The sequence below is a fragment of the Xenopus tropicalis genome, chromosome 2 (assembly GCF_000004195.4).
Source record: "Xenopus tropicalis strain Nigerian chromosome 2, UCB_Xtro_10.0, whole genome shotgun sequence".
In the NCBI taxonomy this organism is placed as follows: Eukaryota; Metazoa; Chordata; class Amphibia; order Anura; family Pipidae; genus Xenopus; species Xenopus tropicalis.
Genome location: NC_030678.2, coordinates 96,715,587 through 96,737,632, shown reverse-complemented (window position 1 = coordinate 96,737,632; position 22,046 = coordinate 96,715,587). Strand labels below are relative to the sequence as shown.

The window sequence follows — 22,046 nt, the reverse complement described above, 5'->3', positions numbered from 1 at the left end:
TATTGGTTTGAAACTGAGCCATTTTTTCAAAAGTCAGAGGGGGGAAGGGACAAACAGCATCAATTAGGCAAAACTTCTAATTGAGTTTACTATCTATAAAATCCTTTAGAGGCCTACAGCTTGACAACCCAGAACAGAATACTGGCTTTTTTATTTAAATTCTGTAGTCCAGCCTAAAACTTTCAGTATTAGTCAGTCAAGATGAAACAATGCCCACAGTCCCAGAGCTGTCAGTTAAATATTGGGACCCTGGGTTCTTTTCAGTCCAATATACGATAAGATCATTAATGTTTATTTTATTTTTTCATTTGCTTTTGCAAAACATTTTTCTAGCAAGTGAAAATCATGTAACAACAATTTGTTGTAATATGACTTTATTGCATGTTGAATAAAGGGAAACTATCTTGAAGATTCAGTACAGTTGCTGTAATAATCAAGTTACTCCTCAAGTTGCTGTTATTTTTTCTTTTTCTATAGCCATTTTTGTGTTGTACTTGCTTAGTAATGTTAAACAATATATAAAAAATAAAGTCTTACTTTATTTTACTTTTACTTTATTTTATTTTACTTTTTGGATAATTTAATATTTTTATATTTAGTTAGTTTGAAAAGTCCCGTATGTTATCCTAACGCTCTTCATTTTGACTTTTTCCTTAGATCTTGATGATAATTTAAATGTCTTCTGAGGTTAAAAAAAAAAATAAAACAGCAACAGGAGAAACAGAGGATTACACATACAAAGTAATACACAGAACTGAGGTCAAGAGGAAGAAGTGGGAGAGAAAACTGACTGTGTAGTAACCTGACTTAGATGCCAGGATTAGCACTGAAATGCACTGGATTAAATCAGAAGAACCTTCCATTTCTGGGGTGATAAGCCATCCAACAAATCTTTCTAAATCCAGCTTTATATCTTAATTTTACATTTTGTTTAGCAGCTATTACACACATGCTTATTAAAATACAGACTCTTTTCTGAAAATTGTATACAACAATAGGAGAGGATGATCCAAAACATTATGTACTATAGATATGGGATCCCTTATCTGAAAACCCATTATCCAGAAAGTTTCCAATTACAGGAAGGCCATCTCCTATAGACTCCATTATAAGCAAATAATTCTAATTTTTAAACATGGTTTCCTTTTTCTCTGTAATAATAAAACAGTACCTTGTACTTGATCCCAACTAAGATATAATTAATCCTTATTGGAGCCAAAACAATCCTACTTGGTTTATTTAATGTTTAAGTTACTTTTTAGTACACTTAAGGTATGAAGATCCAAATTACAGAAAGATCCCTTATCCAGAAAACCCCATGTCCCAAACATTCTGGATAATGGATACAAAACCTGTATATTTTAGAAAAGTGCTACAGGAACCGACAATTAGATTTTAGATCTTTAGAACCAAGTATCCTGAGCCAGTTAACTAGTTATCTGATAATAAAATCAAAAATATAATAATAATAATAGAATTATAACAATCTACAAGAAAATAATAAAGAAGAAGGAAAAGAAACCATGCCTTCCATGTCACTAATTCATGCATTAGTATTTACATTACAATCTCTTCCACTTACCTACTACAATTTACAAGCTGCTGTAATGCGGAATCAGTATTGTTTTTGTTAAAGAATATGTTATACTGTATTTTAAACAACAATGTTGGGGGATGTTAACTAAACAGAAAGCTATATTCAATTTTTGTATGTGAATATTTTGGGGTGTTAACCCTACTGCAGGAGGGAATGTAAGGTTAAGATTCAGAAATTTTTATTCATACTGCTATATTTACATTCTTTATATGTAGTATATATTAACAAGGACCAGCACTCCATAAGTATCATGCCTACATGCATTTGCAATGCTGTCTCGCGGTGGGGGTCATTGCCCCAGCCATACAATGACAATTGGCGGGGGCAATGATAAGGGAGCAAAGACTAGGGGTAGGCAGGAAGTTACCTGTCTGGCACCCCCTGTACTGTTGTGCCCTAGGCAGGTGCCTCTTCTGCCTAACCCTAGTTCCAGCCCTGGTCATGATAAAAACCCAAGTGAACACATGTATTTAAAAAAAACTCAAACCCTGCCTCCCCTTCCCTGAGTCCCTCATTGTTCAATCAATTGGAAGGTATAATCCTCTATGATTTATACCTTATGTTTTATTTTCCATAAATACTTAATGTGTACAGCATTTCTTTTACTATCCCTACTATAGACAGTACATTGAGCTAATGAAATCACTGCTTACATCATGATAAAAGGCAAGTTTTTAGCAAGTTAAAAGTTGCCATATTTTCTCTAATATTATATCTATTTTTTGTTTAAATACTTAATTTTGTTATTCTAAAAAGTAACATTATTTTTTATAAAAGTTACCAAATAACTATGTATTGTGGGAATTCACTCAAATGGTAACCTTGACAACAACTTCCAATAGTAAAAGACAGAAGTTCTACATCAAAAAGGAGTATTTGTTGTTTTAAGGATCTTTAATTCAGTTCACTTCAAATTCAGTGTTTCAGGTTTTAGTTATGACACAGAAGAATATATTTTCTGTGCAGTTAATGGTATGGTTCCAAATCAGGTCATTGTTAGGAAGCTTTCTGTTACAGCACTGGGTCATTGCCTCCTAAGATATTTATTTTGATAAGTGTGAATACATGGTTTTGAGTCATTAGCATTAAGTTCCATATAACATGTACCTTTGTTTTAAGAATATGTAAATAATGGGTAGGTTAGAACGTAACAGCGTTTCCCACACTGTCACTGCTAATAGGCAGTACTGGCCATTGTGACATCATCGCTTACATCACAATGCAAGTCTGTCTCTTTAGCAAAGCGAAGCTTGTAGAGTTAACAGTACTGCTGTGTCTCACGCGAGAGTAGCACGTACTGTCAGGAGCTTTGGCATTTTTTGCATTTGAGCAAAACTTGTCAATTCTGATATTCTAATTTTTTATTCTTGATTTTAAATTATCTAAACTATAAAAAAAGAAGCAAGTTTAGTAACATCAAAAGATCAACAGTCAACAGTAACAGCTTACAGCTGAACTGTAGCTGAGGCTTACAGCTTCAGCAACTGTAATCAAGCCAGCTTATAAAAGCCCTATGGCTGGAGGGCAGGTAAGATTAAGAGAAATACTGTTTATACTGCTTTTTAAATATAAATTAAACTCTCCTTTATGCCATATATATAAACTGGACAGGAGTCCTGCCAATCCTAATGCAGGGATTTGTGCATTATCCTGCACTGGTTTGCAATACTAAACAATATGCTGCTAAAGCCACACCAAACTGCTTTTATTTGCCAAGTTTTTTTTTCAATTAATCCGAACTATTCAAGGTTTAAAAAAATGCCAACTCAACTTTTGATAAATCTGCCCCATAGTGTATTAAATAAATGTATTGGGTGCTGTCATGTATGAAACACAAAGTAAGTCATGGCCTGGCCAGTGTGCGTACACTTTAGTTGGACGTTATATAAAGTAAATTCTTATTTTATGCAAAGTTCCATACTGCACTTGTTATGTTGTGCATAACTGATGGAGAGTGGTAAAAAAAAGTCCCATAGGTGATTTACAACATATATAGAGGGGTACTTAAAACAGTAACTTTGGGCAGGATTCAATTCCGTGAGAAAAAGGTTTATCTTGGGAAAATTAATGGACGATATTTAATTTGAGTAAAGTTATCTCAATGTTCACCATATGAAAACTCTATTATATTCTATGAGAAAAAACTGGAACTGAATTTGGAGATGTTTTTTCTCCTTGAACTGAATCTCGTCTAAGTTTTCACGTGATAAACCATATGATAACTCTCATTGAAATAAATCTGTCCCTGTGTCTGATATAATGTACTGCACTATAAAGGACATTTATTATAAAAACTTTACTGTTTAAAGCAGGAAAAATGAAGTTTTTCTATTGTTTTACTGGTGTTTTGTTTTATGAAAGGGATCACAAGATCCAGGAGGCACTAGTAGTGTCCCACTCAGAAGGTCATCCAGAAATAGGAGAAGACCAAATCATTTCTCTGAGTTCCATCTTTCTGCCAGTGAAGGTAGGCACAATGATTTTAGAACCTAACTATGGATGAGGCAGCCCATGCTGCTGCTGGTTCTACTTTTAATTGTATTCATTAAAGTGATAGTGAAACCCATGATACAGTTTGTATGTCACTAATTAACACTACATTTTGAATATTGTTCTATATATGTTTTAATATCATTTTTGTCTGTGTTTGTATAGAACCATCATATTCTAATGAATGGATGGATCAAATGGCTGAAGCAGAAATAGAAGAGCATACTTTAAATGTGTAAGGACCTATATAATATTTTTTAATACATTCATTACTTACATTAGGGGAAGAAATTACTTTTATGGAACCTTCCTGATATTATTTTCTTGTAAATATCAAAAAAAAAAACCATATTGTATATGTATTCACTTTTTTTTCCAGATGCATTGGCTCAGACTATCAGGCAGAGATACCTGCTTTGAGAAAGAAATCTTTGGCCGTCTTTGACCAAGATGGAGCAGATTTCATCTCAGACCCCCTTGAGCAAGAAGGGGCTAGTAAAGGTAAGGATGAGACCAAGCACTAATGGGACATAGTATAAGTAACTTTAAATGGTTCCTCTATTAAAGGGGTTGTTCACCTTTAAATTCATTTTTAGTATGTTGCAGTCTTCATTTTTGTTGTTTGTATTTTTTTTTTATTATTTTGACCCTAGCAACCAGGCAGTGGTTTGAATGAGAATCTGCAATATGAATAGGAGTGAGTCTGAAGTATTTAGGAACTGGACATTCTATAACATACTAAAAGTTAACTTAAAAGTGAACCAACCCTTTAAGTAAAACTGTATTTGTAGTTACATGTTTGTCTGTGCACTTTTAATGGACGTGGTAGTGTCTGTAGAATAATGGACATTATAGTCTTTTTCTGCAGGATCTCTTGTTGTATCTCCTATCCTATCCTATACTGTTATGTAATGTTAACTTGTCATTTGGTCCCCATTTTTGTTTATGAGAATCTTCAGGACCTAATATTCTTTCCATTTAATATTTTGCTTCTCTAGAACATGATAATTGGACACTGGATGAAAAAGTTCTATTATCGAGAGGAATGTCGAGATATGGAAAGAACTTTTTTAAAATACACAAAATGGTATGTAAATGTTGCAAAACAAAATGACATGATGAGGGTATATCCTACTTATTGGGGTAACACTGAATTATTAGTCGATAACAACATTTTTAGAATATTACAGTTTAGCTACCTTTGAAAACAAAATGATTCACACTAGTAGAGTTACTATGGGGCTTTAGCAACTTTAGTCCTAAAGCTTCTATATAATTTTATTGTACTTCCATGGATAAAGGCCTGTACATATCTACAATATACAGTATATATATGTTATAAGTATATGAAAAGTAATTTACAGATATGAAGTCATTTGTATAACTGAGTATCTTCTCTTGATTCACACAGATCAAAACAAAAACCACTGCCCAGTGTGTAACATTCTATTATGCTAACAAAAAGCATACCAAAATCGGCCGCAGGAAGAATCTTATATTCTCTTCCGAAACCCCCAAGGAGGGTACGTGTAGCTAAAATATATTAAGAAAAATAGTTTCTAATGTGATGCCCAGTGTAAATTTCATTTATTAAAATGTTCCCATTACATTTCACAGCTAAAACATCTAGAAAGAGAAAGATCCAAAGCGGCGAAGAACATGAGGAAAATGGCAACAAAAAGTAAGATTTTCTCACCAATTTCAGACAAAAAACTAAGCGGTAGATATATGAACCATCAGACTTTTATGATCAGTGGTAGCAACTGTAATACTGATTGGCTCACTGTGGAGCTGCAGAAAAGTTTACAGAATCAAAAGCAGAATGGTTTAGTGTTACATTTAGCCTTAATTATAAGACAAGGAAAATATTTCACTTTACAGTTAATTCAGACTTTTAGGGGCAGATTTATCAAAACCCGAGTTCGAATCCCGAATGGGAAAAATTCGGATTGGAAACGAAAATTTCTGAAGATCGCAAATATCCCAAAAATGCTTACGAAAAAATCGTATTAGTCACGAAAAAATCGTATTAGTCACGAAAAAATCGTATTAGTCACGAAAAAATCGTATTGGCGATCCGAAAGTCACGTAATTTTCGTACCAAACCATTGCAAACAGCGGCAGTCTTTCCGAATTTTTCGCGCGGGCGCACGACTTTTCGCACGACTTTTCCGTGCGCCCGCGCGAAAACGCCGCGGCCGCTCGAAAAAATCGGGCGCGAATCCGCTCGGCGCGTTCGGACCCGTTCGGGTCTTAATAAATCTCCCCCAATGTGTCAGCCATGACTGAGGGATGTTTACTCATGCCATATCATCACAATTTTGCATTATCAATTGGCACACTTGTTTTTCTCTCATTTGTGTGTAGGATAAGTTTCCTCATTTATTCATTTTCATTTCTTTTCCATTTTAGGCCAAAACATTCTCCTAGCAAGTGAATGTATTCCTCATGAAGAGATCCCAAACCCTCCCTACAATCTTCCCTTTACCCATGTTTTGTACCCCCCTCCCCTATGTTTTTTCTTTTTTTTTCTTTTATGTTTTTCTTATTAAAAATAAAAAATATATTTTTATAAAAAAAATAACTTTTGTAGAGAAATAGAGTTTGGGAAGTTCAGTTTTTTTGTTTACATCTGAAATAAAATGTGAGGGTGAGAATGAATAGTATATACCGCTGACTCAATTTTGATGCCCCCAGAATTTGTAGAGATTTCTTACTTTAAATGAAAACAGAAAGTAGAAAAATGAAAAGTAGAAGACAATAAGCCAACAGAATATACAGAAAAGGGGCCATGTGCTAGTGATGGGGCTTTAAAATGAATGTGATATAACTGGACTCAGTTGCCAGAAAGAGCATTTAACTGAACTGGAATAAATCAGAAGAGCCTTCCATTTTAGTAGGGAAATGGGCTTTTTATTTTACATAGTTACATAGTTACATAGGGTTGAAAAAAGACCAGAGTCCATCAAGTTCAACCCATCCAAGTAAACCCAGCATACACAACCCACTCCTACCAATCTATACACTCACATACATAAACTATATATACAACCACTAATACTAACTGTAGATATTAATATCACAATAGCCTTGGATATTCTGATTGTTCAAGAACTCATCCAGGCCCCTCTTAAAGGCATTAACGGAGTCTGCCATTACCACATCTGTAGGAAGGGCATTCCACACCCTCACTGCCCTCACCACCTACGCTGCTTCAAATGGAAGCTCCGTTCCTCTAATCTAAAGGGGTGACCTCTGGTGCGTTGATTGTTTTTATAGGAAAAAAGAACACCCCCTATCTGCCTATTATCCCCTCTAATGTACTTGTACAGAGTAATCATGTCCCCTCGCAAGCGCCTATTTTCCAGAGAAAACAACCCTCAACCTCTAACCTCATAGCTTAAATCTTCCATCCCCTTAACCAGTTTAGTTGCACGTCTCTGCACTCTCTCCAGCTCATTAATATCCTTCTTAAGGACTGGAGTCTAAAACTTCACTGCAGGCCTTACCAAGGACCTATAAAGGGGCAAAATTATGTTCTCATCCCTTGAGTCAATGCCTTTTTTATACAAGACAGCACTTTATTTGCTTTAGTAGCCACAGAATGACACTGCCTGGAATTAGACAACTTGCTATCTACAAAAACCCCTAGATCCTTCTCCATTAAGGATACCCCCAACACACTACCATTCAGTAGATAGTTTATATTATTTCTACCAAAATGCATAACTTTGCACTTATCAATATTGAACCTCATTTTCCAGTTTGCTGCCCAGTTTTCCAATTTTGTCAAATCGCTCTGCAAAGCGGCAGCATCCTGCATGGAACTTATAGTTTTGCACAATTTTGTGTCATCAGCAAAAATGGAAACAGTACTCTCTATGCCCACCTCCAGATTTAGTTATCAGCATTGGTTGATTTTTATTAAAAAGTTGACACTTTTGCCAACTGAAAACATTACATATGATGATAAATAACCCAAAATGGTTAACTGCAGATGGATCAGTAGATCCAAGGAACTTGGAATATTTAAGTATAATATTATTTTAGGAACTTCATCATGGTGACTTTAAATCCTCATAACTACTAATCTACTTTGAAGCGTACTGAATAGAGATTTTATAGGACTTAGCTTTTAAACATAATGAACTCCAAGATCAACTTGACACCTCTCAACCACGATGGCTTTTGGCTCAAATGGCTCATGGGTAATTAGCTGCACGCGACACTTTATGGAAAACGGAGCAGATCCCACAAGCAATGTATAGCAGACTATTTGAATAGACATTTATGAGAGCTATTCACAAAGGTAAAGTGGAAAAAAAATTAATGAGGTAAATTGTTATAAAAAAAGTCAAATTAGCAAAAGCTGCACTTCAACCTTATATTTGTACTATCTCCATTAAATTGTCATTCTGCCACCATTTTTATGAATTTGGACTATCAATAAAGAATCACACTAATATCAGAACTTATTATAGAATTGCAATAATCGACAATAAATCTACAATAAAATAACTAGAAAGGGAAGTTTGAGAACAAACTTCATGTTGGGTTGAAAAACGTGAAATCACTGAATGAAATCTGATTGACTGTTTTTGGCTTTGCTCACTTTTTCTAACCTTGGGCAACAGTTATGTAGTAAAACCACTGTATAAAGTTTGGGGACCCTGGTTTTAACAGTGTCTGAATGGCAGCATTTTAAATTTCCCCACTCAATGAGTGAGATCTGATTGGCGGTTGGTGGTTCTGCCCACTTATTCTAATCTGGAACTGCAGTTATCCAGTGATTATCTCTGAAAAGTTTAGGGACCCTAGGATTAATAGTTAAAGAATGGCAGCAGCTTAAATTTAAACCAATAAAAGTCAATAGGTAAATTGTGAGTGGTGGGTGTGCCCACTTTTTCTAACCTTGAGTCGAAGTCCCCCAGTGACAAACAGTGGGCACCCTGGCACAAAATAGTGTGACAATGACAGCATTTAAAATTTAAACCAATAAAATTAATTGGATGAAATCTGATTGGCTGTTAGTGGCCCAACCCACTTTTCCTATTTTTGAACTGCAGTCCCCCAGTAACGAACTTTGCAAAGTTTGGGGACTCAGGCATAAAAATTGTGAGACTGACAGCACTTTACACTTCACCATTGAAAGTAAATAGGTGAAATGTGATTGGCTGTTGGTGGCCATAATTAAATAATGGCATCAGTTTAAATATAAACCAATGAAATTTAATGGGTGGAAATGTATTGGCTGTTGGTGTCTCCGCCCACTTGTTCTAACCCTAAATACATAGTCAGCCAGTGACTGACTGTGCAAAGTTTGGGAACCCAGACATAAATAGTGTGAGAAAGGCAGCATTTTAAATTTAAACCAAAAAAGTTCAATAAAGGCGTCTGATTGGCTGTTGGTGCCACTTTTGAAAACCCAATTTTTCTAAATCTGAAACGCAGTTACCTAGTGATTAGCTTTGCAAAGTTTGGGTACCTTGGTATTAATATTTGAAGAATGGCAGCAGTTTAAATTTAAACATAGGAAGTCTATAGGTGAAATCTGATTGGCCGTTGTTGGCCCCGCCCACTTCTCTAAACTTTAAAAAAAAAAAACAGTGACCCAGTGACAAACTGTGCAAAGTTTGGGGACCCTGACATTAAACATGTGAGATTGGCAGCAGTTAAAATTTTCTCACTGAAAACAAAGAAAGAAATGTGATTGGCTTTTGGCAGCCCCGCCCACTTGAGTATGTAGTCACCCAGTGACTGACTATACAAAGTTTGGGAACCCTGGCATCAAACCAATAAATTTCAATAGGTGAAATCTGATTGGCTGTTGGTGGCTCCACCCACTTTTTCAAAACAAAAACTGCAGTCCCCTAGTGACCAACTGTGAATAGTTTGGGGACCCTGGGGTTAATACTGTGAGAATAGCAGCAGGTTGAATTTACCCATTAAAAGTCAATAGGTAAAATCTGATTGGCTCTTGGTGGCTGCGCCCAACTGTGAAAAGTTTGGGGACCCTGGTGTTAATACTGTAAGAATGGCAGCAGGTTGAATTTCCCCATTTAAAGTCAATAGGTAAAATCTGATTGGCTGCTGGTGGCTCCGCCCACTTTTTCTAACCTTGAACTGCAGTTACCTGGTGCCTAACCCTGCAAAGTTTGGGGACCCTGGCGTTATATTACTGTGAGAATGGCAGCAGGTTGGATTTCTGCCAAGTCAATAGGTAAAATCTGATTGGCTGTTCACAGCTCCGCCCACTATTGGGAATCCAACAATCATCATATTTTCATTCAGTCTGACCCCATGACTATGTGATTCAAGTTTGGGGAGTGTAGCCTCAAAGCTGTAAGTGTGGCAGCAGTTTCAATTTCCCTATAAAAGTCAATGGGTAAAATTTGATTGGCTGTTGTTGGCCCCTCCCACTTTGGGGGTCACCCAAAAAATGTTGTTGTTTCATTTGGGGTGACTCCATTATTATGTTATTTAAGTTTGGGGGGTGTAGCTTCAAAGCTGTAACTGTGGCAGCAGTTTGAAAATCTTCCCTGTCAAAGTCAATGGGAAAATTGGGGGGTTCAGAGCCACAAAAAGATGGGGGGCGGGATCGCTTAGAAAAGCAAAAGCAACCTGCTGCGCTATAGGGCGAAGAAGTGTGGAGAGTTTGGGTGTTGTACCCCTAAAACTGTAGGAGGCGTTTAGAAAATGGGGGGCGCTAAGAAGAAGAAGCGGAAGAATAAGCTAAAGTCGAAGAACAGTATGTTGGGGTTTTCAACCCAACATAATAAAGAAACTTAAAGAAAAGAAACCATGGCTTCCATGTCACTAATTCATGCAGCAGTATCTAACTTAAAGTCCCCTGCAATTGTTACCTCTTTCTATTTAAAAACTGCTCTTGTATTAAATCAAATTTTTTTTGTTAATTAATATATTAAACTATATTTAATATATTTTTTGCAGGGGGTATTTACAAAACAGGAAGCAGAGTAAAAAAACTGTATTAAATATTTTTATTTAAATATTTTGGGGTTTTTAGCCCTATTGCAAATGGAAGATTTTATTCATACTGCTATATTTAAATTATGTATCTGTGTATGTATTAAGGACCAGCACTCCATAAGTATCACTCATAAACTAAAAAAATTATAAAGCTGCTGTTGCCATGGGGTTGATGCACAACTATAACTACATATCTATGAATTCATATAGACAAAATACAAATTAGTTATTATCTCTGTAAAATTCTGGGAAATATTTTGTCACTATCAAATTTAAAAATAAAAATAAAATATTTATAAAGCATTGCTGCATAAAAAAAACATTGCTAGAGCCAAATTACTTCTAGTTATATGTTTGAATCCATTCATTAAATTGATGGTGAAAGCCATGATACAGTTTACATGTAACTAGAGATGAGCGAATCCGCTCCGTTTAACGCCATCAAAAAATTTGTGAAACTGCTGAAAACTTTGTGAAGCCAATAAATGTGGCTGCCGTGCAACTTTTTACATGCATAACTTTTTATGACACGACTGCGAGTTTTCTGATGTGGCCACAAAGTTGCTGCCACGACTGTGACTTTTTTGATGCTACCATGCCATTTTTTACTCCAAATACATTAAAGTTAATGGGCCCTTTTCTCTTTTTGAAGCAGTTTCGTAAAAATTTTTGCAATTGGCGAAATAGAATTTTGCAGCGAATCATTGCCTGGCAAACACAAAAATGTGCTCACCACCATATCTCACTAATCATCAGTGAATGTAATATTGTTGGCTTTTACAATAGGAGTTACATTATATTTTTATATAGGTATGCATAGGATCTGTTATATGGAGACTCATTATCCAGAAAAGTAAGAATTATAAAAGGCATCTTCTATACAGTCCAGTATAAGCAATTCACTCAGTTTTTTGTAAATGATTCCCTTTTTCTCTGTAATAATAAAACAGTGCCTTGTACTGAATCCTATCTAAGCTGCATGAACCCATATTGGCAGGCCCAGATTTATGGCGAGGCAACAAAGGCCCGGACCTATAACAATGTACATTTATTATTAATACACAAGTTTAAATATGTTTTTTGACACAAGCGACAGCTCTAGGCACCAATTCAGAAAAGTATAATCATGGTTTTTGTGTAATATATACATATTTTTATTTCAACTTCACATGCAGATAAAACTATTATCATGCATATTGTTTGCTTTCATGTATGGTTCACAATCAGGTCATTGTTAGGAGACTTTGCATGTTTTCTGTTGCAGCACAGGGCCATTGCCTCCTAAGATATTGATTTTGAATACATGGTTTTGAGTCATTAGCATTAGGTTCCATATAACATGTACCTTTGTTTTAAGAATACTTTGTTTTTAGTATACTAACAGTAATTAATGGGTAGGTTAGAATGTAACAGCGTTTCCCACACTGTCACTGCTAATAGGCAGTACTGGCCATTGTGACATCATCGCTTACATCACAATGCAAGTCTGCCTCTTTAGCAAAGCAAAGCTTGTAGAGTTAACAGTACTGCTGTGTCTCACGCGAGAGTAGCACGTACTGTCAGGAGCTTTGGCGTTTTTTGCATTTGAGCAAAACTAGTCAATTCTAATATTCTGATTTTTTATTCTTGATTTTAAATTATCTAAACTATAAAAAAGAAGCAAGTTTAGTAACATCAAAAGATCAACAGTCAACAGTAACAGCTTACAGCTGAACTGTAGCTGAGGCTTACAGCTTCAGCAACTGTAATCAAGCCAGCTTATAAAAGCCCTATGGCTGGAGGGCAGGTAAGATTAAGAGAAATACTGTTTATACTGCTAATTTAAAATATAAATGAAACTCTCCTTCATGCCATATACTGTATATAAACTGGACAGGACTCCTGCCAATCCTAATGCAGGGATTTGTGCATTATCCTGCACTGGTTGGCAATACTGAACAATATGCTGCTACAGCCACACCAAACTGCTTTTATTTGCCAAGTTTTTTTTTATTTAATCCGACCTATTCAAGATTTTAAAAAATGCCAACTCAACTTTTGATAAATCTGCCCCATAGTGTATTAAATAAATGTATTGGGTGCTGTCATGTATGAAACACAAAGTAAGGCATGGCCTGGCCAGTGTGCGTACACTTTAGTTGGACATTATATATAAAGTAAATTCTTATTTTATGCAAAGGTCCATACTGCACTTGTTATGTTGTGCATAACTGATGGAGAGTGGTAAAAAAAAGTCCCATAGGTGATTTACAACATATATAGAAGGGTACTTAAAACAGTAACTTTGGGCAGGATTCAATTCCGTGAGAAAAAGGTTTATCTTGGGAAAATTCATGGACGATATTTAATTTAAGTAAAGTTATCTCAATGTTCACCATATGAAAACTCTATTATATTCTATGAGAAAAAACTGGAACTGAATTTGGAGATGTTTTTTCTCCTTGAACTGAATCTCGTCCATAAGTTTTCATGTGATAAACCATATAATGACTCTCATTGAAATAAATCTGTCCCTTTGTCTGATATAATGTACTGCACTATAAAGGACATTTATGATAAAAACTTTACTGTTTAAAGCAGGAAAAATGAAGTTTTTCTATTGTTTTACTGGTGTTTTGTTTTATGAAAGGGATCACAAGATCCAGGAGGCACTAGTAGTGTCCCACTCAGAAGGTCATCCAGAAATAGGAGAAGACCAAATCATTTCTCTGAGTTCCATCTTTCAGCCAGTGAAGGTAGGCACAATGATTTTAGAACCTAACTATGGATGAGGCAGCCCATGCTGCTGCTGGTTCTACATTTAATTGTATTCATTAAAGTGATAGTGAAACCCATGATACAGTTTGTATGTCACTAATTAACACTACATTTTGAATATTGTTCTATATATGTTTTAATATCATTTTTGTCTGTGTTTGTATAGAACCATCATATTCTAATGAATGGATGGATCAAATGGCTGAAGCAGAAATAGAAGAGCATACTTTAAATGTGTAAGGACCTATATAATATTTTTTAATACATTCATTACTTACATTAGGGGAAGAAATTACTTTTATGGAACCTTCCTGATATTATTTTCTTGTAAATATAAAAAAAAAAAACCATATTGTATATGTATTCACTTTTTTTTCCAGATGCATTGGCTCAGACTATCAGGCAGAGATACCTGCTTTGAGAAAGAAATCTTTGGCCGTCTTTGACCAAGATGGAGCAGATTTCATCTCAGACCCCCTTGAGCAAGAAGGGGCTAGTAAAGGTAAGGATGAGACCAAGCACTAATGGGACATAGTATAAGTAACTTTAAATGATTCCTCTATTAAAGGGGTTGTTCACCTTTAAATTCATTTTTAGTATGTTGCAGTTGGTCTTCATTTTTGTTGTTTGTGTGGTTTTTTTTTATTATTTCGACCCTAGCAACCAGGCAGTGGTTTGAATGAGAATCTGCAATATGAATAGGAGTGAGTCTGAAGTTTTTAGGAACTGGACATTCTATAACATACTAAAAGTTAACTTAAAAGTGAACCAACCCTTTAAGTAAAACTGTATTTGTAGTTACACGTTTTTCCATGCACTTTTAATGGACGTGGTAGTGTCTGTAGAATAATGGACATTATAGTCTTTTTCTGCAGGATCTCTTGTTGTATCTCCTATCCTATACTGTATATAACATTAAACTATATTTATATATTATGTAACTTGGCATTGTTGGTTGTCATTTGGTCCCCATTTTTGTTTATAAGAATCTTCAGAACCTAATAATCTTTTCATTTAATATTTTGCTTCTCTAGAACATGATGATTGGACACTGGATGAAAAAGTTCTATTATCAAGAGGAATGTCGAGATATGGAAAGAACTTTTTTAAAATACACAAAATGGTATGTAAATGTTGCAAAACAAAATGACATGATGAGGGTATATCCTACTTATTGGGGTAACATTGAATTATAAGTCAATAACAATATTTTTTGAATATTAAAGTTTAGCTACATTTGAAAACAAATTGACTCACACTAGCAGCGTAACTATGGGGCTTTAGCAACTTTAGTCCTAAAGCTTCTATATCATGTTATTGTACTTCCATGGATAAAGGCCTGTACATATCTACAATATACAGTATATATATGTTATATGTATATGAAAAGTAATTTACGGATATGATGTCCTTTGTATAACTGAGTATCTTCTCTTGATTCTCACAGATCAAAACAAAAACAACTGCCCAGTGTATAACATTCTATTATGCTAACAAAAAGCATGCCAAGATCGGCCGCAAGAAGAATCTTATATTCTCTTCTGAAACCCCCAAGGAGGGTATGTGTAGCTAAAATAAATTAAGAAAAACAAATAATTTCTAATGCGATGCCCAGTGTAAATGTCATTTATTAAAATGTTCCCATTACATTTCACAGCTAAAACATCTAGAAAGAGAAAGATCCAAAGCGGCGAGGAACATGAGGAAAATGGCAACAAAAAGTAAGTTTTTCTCACCAATTTCAGACAAAAAACTAAGCGGTAGATATATGAACCATCAGACTTTTATAATCAGTGGTAGCAACTGTAATTCTGATTGGCTCACTGTGGAGCTGCAGAAAAGTTTACAGAATCAAAAGCAGAATGGTTTAGTGTTACATTTAGCCTTAATTATAAGACAAGGAAAATATTTCACTTTACAGTTAACTCAGACTTTCAGTGTCAGCCATGACTGAGGGATGTTTACTCATGCCATATCATCACAATTTTGCATTATCAATTGGCGCACTTGTTTTTCTCTCATTTGCGTGTAGGATAAGTTCCCTCATTTATTCATTTTCATTTCTTTTCCATTTTAGGCCAAAACATTCTCCTAGCAAGTGAATGTATTCCTCATGAAGAGATCTCAAACCCTCCCTACAATCTTCCCTTTACCCATGTTTTGTACCCCCCTCCCCTATGTTTTTTCTTTTTCTTTCTTTTATGTTTTTTTTAATTAAAATAAAAAATATATTTTTATAAAAAAAATAACTTTTGTAGAGAGAGAGAGTTTGGGAAGTTCAGTTGTTTGTTTACATCTGAAATAAAATGTGAGGGTGAGAATGAATGGTATATACCGCTGACTCGATTTTGACTCCAATTCCCCCAGAATTTGTAGAGAATTCTTACTTTAAATGAAAACAGAAAGTAGAAAAATGAAAAATAGAAGACAAAAAGCCAACAAAATATACAGAAAAGGGGCCATGTGCTATTGGTGGGGCTTTAAAATGAATGTGATATAACTGGACTCAGTTGCCAGAAAGAGCATTTAACTGAACTGGGATAAATCAGAAGAGCCTTCCATTTTAGTAGGGAAATGGGCTTTTTATTTTAGATTTAGTTATCAGCATTGGTTGATTTTTATTAAAAAGTTGACACTTTTGCCAACTGAAAACATTACATATGATGTTAAATAACCCAAAATGGTTAACTGCAGATGGATCAGTAGATCCAAGGAACTTGGCATATTTAAGTATAATAATATTTTAGGAACTTCATCATGGTGACTTTACATCCTCATAACTACTAATCCACTTTGAAGCGTACTAAATAGAGGTTTTATAGGATTTAGCTTTTAAACATAATGAACTCCAAGATCAACTTGACACCTCTCAACCACGATGGCTTCGGCTCAAATGGGTAATTAGCTGCACGCGACACTTTATGGCAAACTGAGCAGATCCCACAAGCTATGTATAGTGGACTATTTGAATAGACATTAATTGGGAAGCAGTCTGGAGTACAAATAACAGACAATGCAACTTACATAAACATAAAACAAAAATGTTTTATTTGATGAAAGTATTGTAGTCAGTTGCAACCCACTGAGACCCACTTAAGGCTCATATAAAATGTATTTGATAGGTCACCAATGATTTTGTAAATATCTATTGCAGGTTAAAGTGATGATAAAGCTAGCATTTTATTGGTGTCCCATTTTGATAGTAAAGATGACTCCAATAAAATCCAAACCAATCATGTTTTGCTGCAGCTAATTTCAATTACTTTCCTGTAAAGCAAAACTCATATAAGTGAAAATTAATTTATCAACTCTTCATCACACAATACTGTTAATAACTGCATTCTTTAGGTATGCTGATAATTACATTTCTTAATAAAGTACAGACACATTTTGCAACAATAAAAACAAACTAATTGGATATATGCTAAACAAGCAACCCTTGGCGTAAACAAACATTTTAGTCCACTCGTTAAACTCAAGTTTAATTCCATGAGGGCTATTCACAAAGGTAAAGTAGAACTGGAGTGAAAAAGATTAATGAGGTAAATTGTTAAAAATAAAGTCAAATTAATAAAAGCCTCACTTCACCCTTATTATTGTACTATCTCACGTTAAATTGTCATTCTGCCACAACTTTTATGAATTTGGAGTACAAGGTATGGGATCTATTATCCGAAAAACCTGTTATCCAGAAAGTTCCGAATTACAGAAAGGCCATCTCCCATAGACTCCATTATAAGCAAATAATTCTAATTTTGAATTAAATGATTTCCTTTTTCAATGTAATAATAAAACTGTATCTTGTACTTGATCCCAACTAAGATATAATTAATCTTTAATTGGCAATACAAGCCTATTGGGTTTATTCAATATTTAAATGATTTTTAGCAGACTTAAGTTACGATCCAAATTACGGACCCCTTATCTGGAAAACCCCAGGTCCCGAGCATTCTGGATAATACGTCCCATACCTGTGCCAATAAAGAATCACACACTTTTTTGACAGTTTCAAGATTTTAGCATACGTCAATTTTACTTGTGTTTATAACATCATATTTAGAAATATCATGATCTTTTTTTATATAATCAAAAAAAAATATATATATATAATGGCTTTGATTGAAACACCCATGCTCCAACTCTTTTTGACATTAAAAACCTTGGCACAGAGTAGTAGAGAAAATCTGGCACTTTGTGCATTTTGTGTTCGATGATCTGTTATAAATGTACATGTAACTCCATTTGTATCAAGCCTACTCCATTACTGTGGCTTCCTCCCAAGTTTGCAAATCTCAGAATCATTTGTTCTATGATTCTAGTCAGACATATACCTCTTATTTATATGATTTGGGTTTTTTTGCACTCAAATATTTTGTGTAAAAAAGAAACACAAATTTTTTATGATTTTTAATTTTTAATACAAAACTTTACTCTTCTTAAAGCTGTCGAGCTCATGTTGAAGTTAGTGGGAATTGTTCTAGGCAAATTGTACCAATCTTTATTTAATGCAAGATTATAGAGGTGTTTCATTTTTTTTTCATAGTTGCACAGTCACGTAGTTAAGTTGGGTTGAAAAAAGACCAAAGTCCATCAATTTCAACCCTTCCAAGCAAGGCCCAGTGAAGGAGCAGTAGAAGAGCAATTATTGTTTGAATGCAGGACTTAATGACAGCTTCTTCTATCATCGGTTATAAGTAGTTTAATACATTGTGAAAAGTTGGGGAGCAATATGTGAACCCTGTTATTTCTGAAGGAATGTTTAGTAGTGTATAACCAACAGCTGATTCCAGAAACTGCTAAATAATCAGACACTAATTCAGAGCTATTAATCTGATAAATTATAAGGACAGTGACCATGTATGATGGAATAAATATTGGGTTAGCAGTTTTAAAGTGCCAGAATTTGGTTAATGCAATAAATGCTGTAGCTTAGTAGCCTTAGGGGCTGATTTACTAACCCACGAATCCGACCCGAATTGGAAAAGTTCCGACTTGAAAACGAACATTTTGCGACTTTTTCGTATGTTTTGCGATTTTTTCGGCGTCTTTACGAATTTTTCGTTACCAATACGATTTTTGCGTAAAAACGCGAGTTTTTCGTAGCCTTTACGAAAGTTGCGTAAAATCTTGCGATTTTTCCGCAGCGTTAAAACTTACGCGAAAAGTTGCGCCTTTTTCGTAGCGTTAAAACTTAAAAGGTGCGAAGTTTCGCGTAAGTTTTAACGCTACGAAAAAAGCACAACTTTTTGCGCAAGTTTTAACGCTACGAAAAATCGCAAGATTTTACGCAACTTTCGTAATGGCTACGAAAAACTCGCGTTTTTACGCAAAAATCGTATTGGTAACGAAAAATTCGTAAAGACGCCGAAAAAATCGCAAAACATACGAAAAAATCGCAAAATACCGATCTTTACGAAAAAAACGCAATCGGACTCATTTCGACCCGTTCGTGGGTTAGTAAATCAGCCCCTTAGAGTGAGATCAAAAGGAAGCAATCTGTGCCTCTGAAATAACTGCTTCAGCATTTAATTTTTTAAGGAATAGGATTAAAGAAATGGATCTTTTTGTGATTAGATAAACTGTACATTATCTTCAAAGTGAGCAGGAAAACTCCTCATCCAGAGCTTAAAGGCTTGATAGGGACCCCAAGCTTGGATTTCTATTTCAGAGCCTATGCTTTAATTTTTACTATACAATAATGAGCAATATGGCCACAGCACCAAGTATACAAAAGACATCTATGATGTCTAGATTGCAGAGAATAACAGTTACTATTGTATAACCACAAAAACAATACCCATAGTGGATAGTGTTATATAAAAGTGACATGTTTGCTTTTTATTTAGTAGCCATAGTAACCACTTTTAAACAGCTAACTAAATGTTGCCTACTGATTGGTTGCTTTGGGAAAACAAAACTTGTTTTGAATCTGTTTATAGATTGTCCTCTCCCATGTGTTAAAGGGGACTCTTTGCCCTAGGCCAACCCTTTGTGAAGGCATTACTATTGTATTGCTCTTTACCTAAAATTCACTTGCTAGTTCTGTGCAAGGGTTCAATTTTTTACATTGCACCAAACAAAAAATATTTAGAGTTGTTCTGTTTCACTATAGCTGTCATTTTGGGATTATTTTTAAATAAGGCTGATTCAGTTTTTGTAGCTGGTCAGCAGGATATATTTATATATACTGTAGATATATGGATATAGTGTATACTGCAGTCTTTGAGAAAATAAATACACTTCTTGCTGCATACTTGAGATATTAACTGAAACCTGAGCTAACAAATGTTTCACTTCCCATCTGAGCGGCACTAGAAAAGAGTGAATCAATCAATATATAAAAGTAACGGATGAAGCTATTATCATAAATTGCTGGTGTGGGGGCAAATGAGCCTTGCATCATGCTGGTCTGCTTTGTTTTATGTGGGCAGGCTTTTACCAAACAACGTACCAAGTAATATTGTGCTTGGAGTCCAGCCATAAACATTTATCCAACAGCATTTTAAAGGAGATCAATTTGTTCCTGCGGTTTCTGCTTTGAAGAAATCATCCATGTCAATATGCCGTATAGATGTGTTAATGAGTATTTAAACAGTGTTTCCTCCACAATTAATATTATCGTTGTTGTTACCAACTTTTCTTCGAAAAAATGTTTGCTAATTCTATATTAAAATTATAATTTTCAAGTAGGAAAGTATTTTGGGTGTATTTAATAAATGTCATAGTAAGTCAATTAGAAGTGAATTTTTCCTGGATATATTTTTCCCCAAATAATTTGATAATTACTTGAGAACTGCAGCATTGATATAACATAGGTTACTTGAGAACTGCAGCATTGATATAACATAGGCCCCCAGAGAGTGCAACAAAATCCTTTTCATTGTACCTGGGGAGACATAATGGGTTTAGCATAGAGACCCAAGGAAATATCTTCTATTTTTTGGATCAAAAACCAGCCACTATACATGCACATAGAAGTGCTGTCCATGGTACATACCAGCGCTGTATTTCAAATCCAGGCGCCCCTAGGCCACCCCCCATTCGCGCCCCGCCCCCTCCCCCCGCGCAGCCTCCACACCGCTCCGATACAATCGCGCATGCGCGGGCATTTGAACTCCCACACGGAGCAGTGGGGAGAAGTCGCCATTGCTCCGTATGGGAGCAAAATGTCAAAATCTTGTTGCAGCGGGGCGGCATGCAACAAATCCGGGCCTGGTACATACTGTGAATCCTCCCTAGGCCCTGGCTAGTCCTGAAACAAACAAAATAGCAATGCAGATAAAGTGGTGTATACTTAATTAAACCCTGGGTGGCTGCTAGTTTGTGCAGTCTGTAAGTAGTTTCAGGCACACACTAGACTAAAGAAAGCCCATTGAGACTAGGAGCCACTGGGATATCCCCTTGCATCCAGATGAGCCAGTCTGACCTTAAGTAACAGCACATAAGAGATCTTTCATTCATACAAAGGCACTTTAATTATATTCTCTCTTCAACCCATTTAAGGTGTAAAAAGATACTGAAGTCTGCTGCTCCCATGGCAAAGTGAAAGCATAGGATCTATATCCAGAAATCCCAGTTAGGCTTTTGAATGATTGAAAACGTTCAACCTGCACTGATCATATTGATCATAAAATATGTGCTACATGTGTAGTGCCCTTGTACAAGGATGTTGAACCACCAGCCCTTGGACAAATGGAACTCATTTCCGGTGTTAATGACAGTTCACTTACATTAGGTGATTGACTAATAATTTGCTGAAATATAATTTTTTTTTCATTATTTCCTCTATTTCCTCATTATTTGAACACCAGCAACCATCTCATTGTTCCATTCATTTTCAGGTTAGGAAGCTCAAATGTTTTAGTAAACTGGCAAAATAACTAAAGTTGTTAAAGACTTTTTTTGTTGTTTACTTTTTTCCATCTATTTGAGGTTTCTGAAAATACTTGCACATTTTTTATCTGTTTTTTTTATATCTCAATTCAAGAAAATTACTAACTTAAATTTTGATAAATGACCCCCCCCCCCCGGTCTAAGCTTCTGTGAACTGGTGTAGCATGAGTTCCTTTTTTGACCGTGTATGACCTGGTCTGCTATTGACCCACTTATTCAGTCAGCCCTTATGCGGTCTGCCAAAGCCTGCAATATAAAGTAAGAGACTCTAATGGTCACCTACCAGTTTACCTTGTGACTCACTTGTTTTTCCAGCTCT

The 22,046-nt window shown here is 35.3% G+C and overlaps 2 protein-coding genes across 2 annotated transcripts; both read left to right on the top strand.

Moving 5' to 3' along the window:
• Positions 1–2,899: 2,899 nt before the first annotated feature.
• On the top strand, positions 2,900–6,587 carry LOC116408696 (myb-like protein P). The gene is made up of 7 exons (XM_031896363.1): positions 2,900–3,125; positions 3,959–4,064; positions 4,253–4,322; positions 4,467–4,588; positions 5,086–5,174; positions 5,499–5,768; positions 6,500–6,587. The coding sequence occupies exons 1-6, from the start codon at positions 3,111–3,113 to the stop codon at positions 5,622–5,624; spliced, it is 528 nt and encodes a 175-aa protein (XP_031752223.1). The 5' UTR covers positions 2,900–3,110; the 3' UTR covers positions 5,625–5,768; positions 6,500–6,587.
• Positions 6,588–13,959: 7,372 nt separating this feature from the next.
• On the top strand, positions 13,960–16,057 carry LOC116408695 (REST corepressor 1-like). The gene is made up of 6 exons (XM_031896362.1): positions 13,960–14,070; positions 14,215–14,336; positions 14,869–14,957; positions 15,282–15,393; positions 15,492–15,555; positions 15,912–16,057. The coding sequence occupies exons 1-6, from the start codon at positions 14,024–14,026 to the stop codon at positions 15,934–15,936; spliced, it is 459 nt and encodes a 152-aa protein (XP_031752222.1). The 5' UTR covers positions 13,960–14,023; the 3' UTR covers positions 15,937–16,057.
• Positions 16,058–22,046: the final 5,989 nt, after the last annotated feature.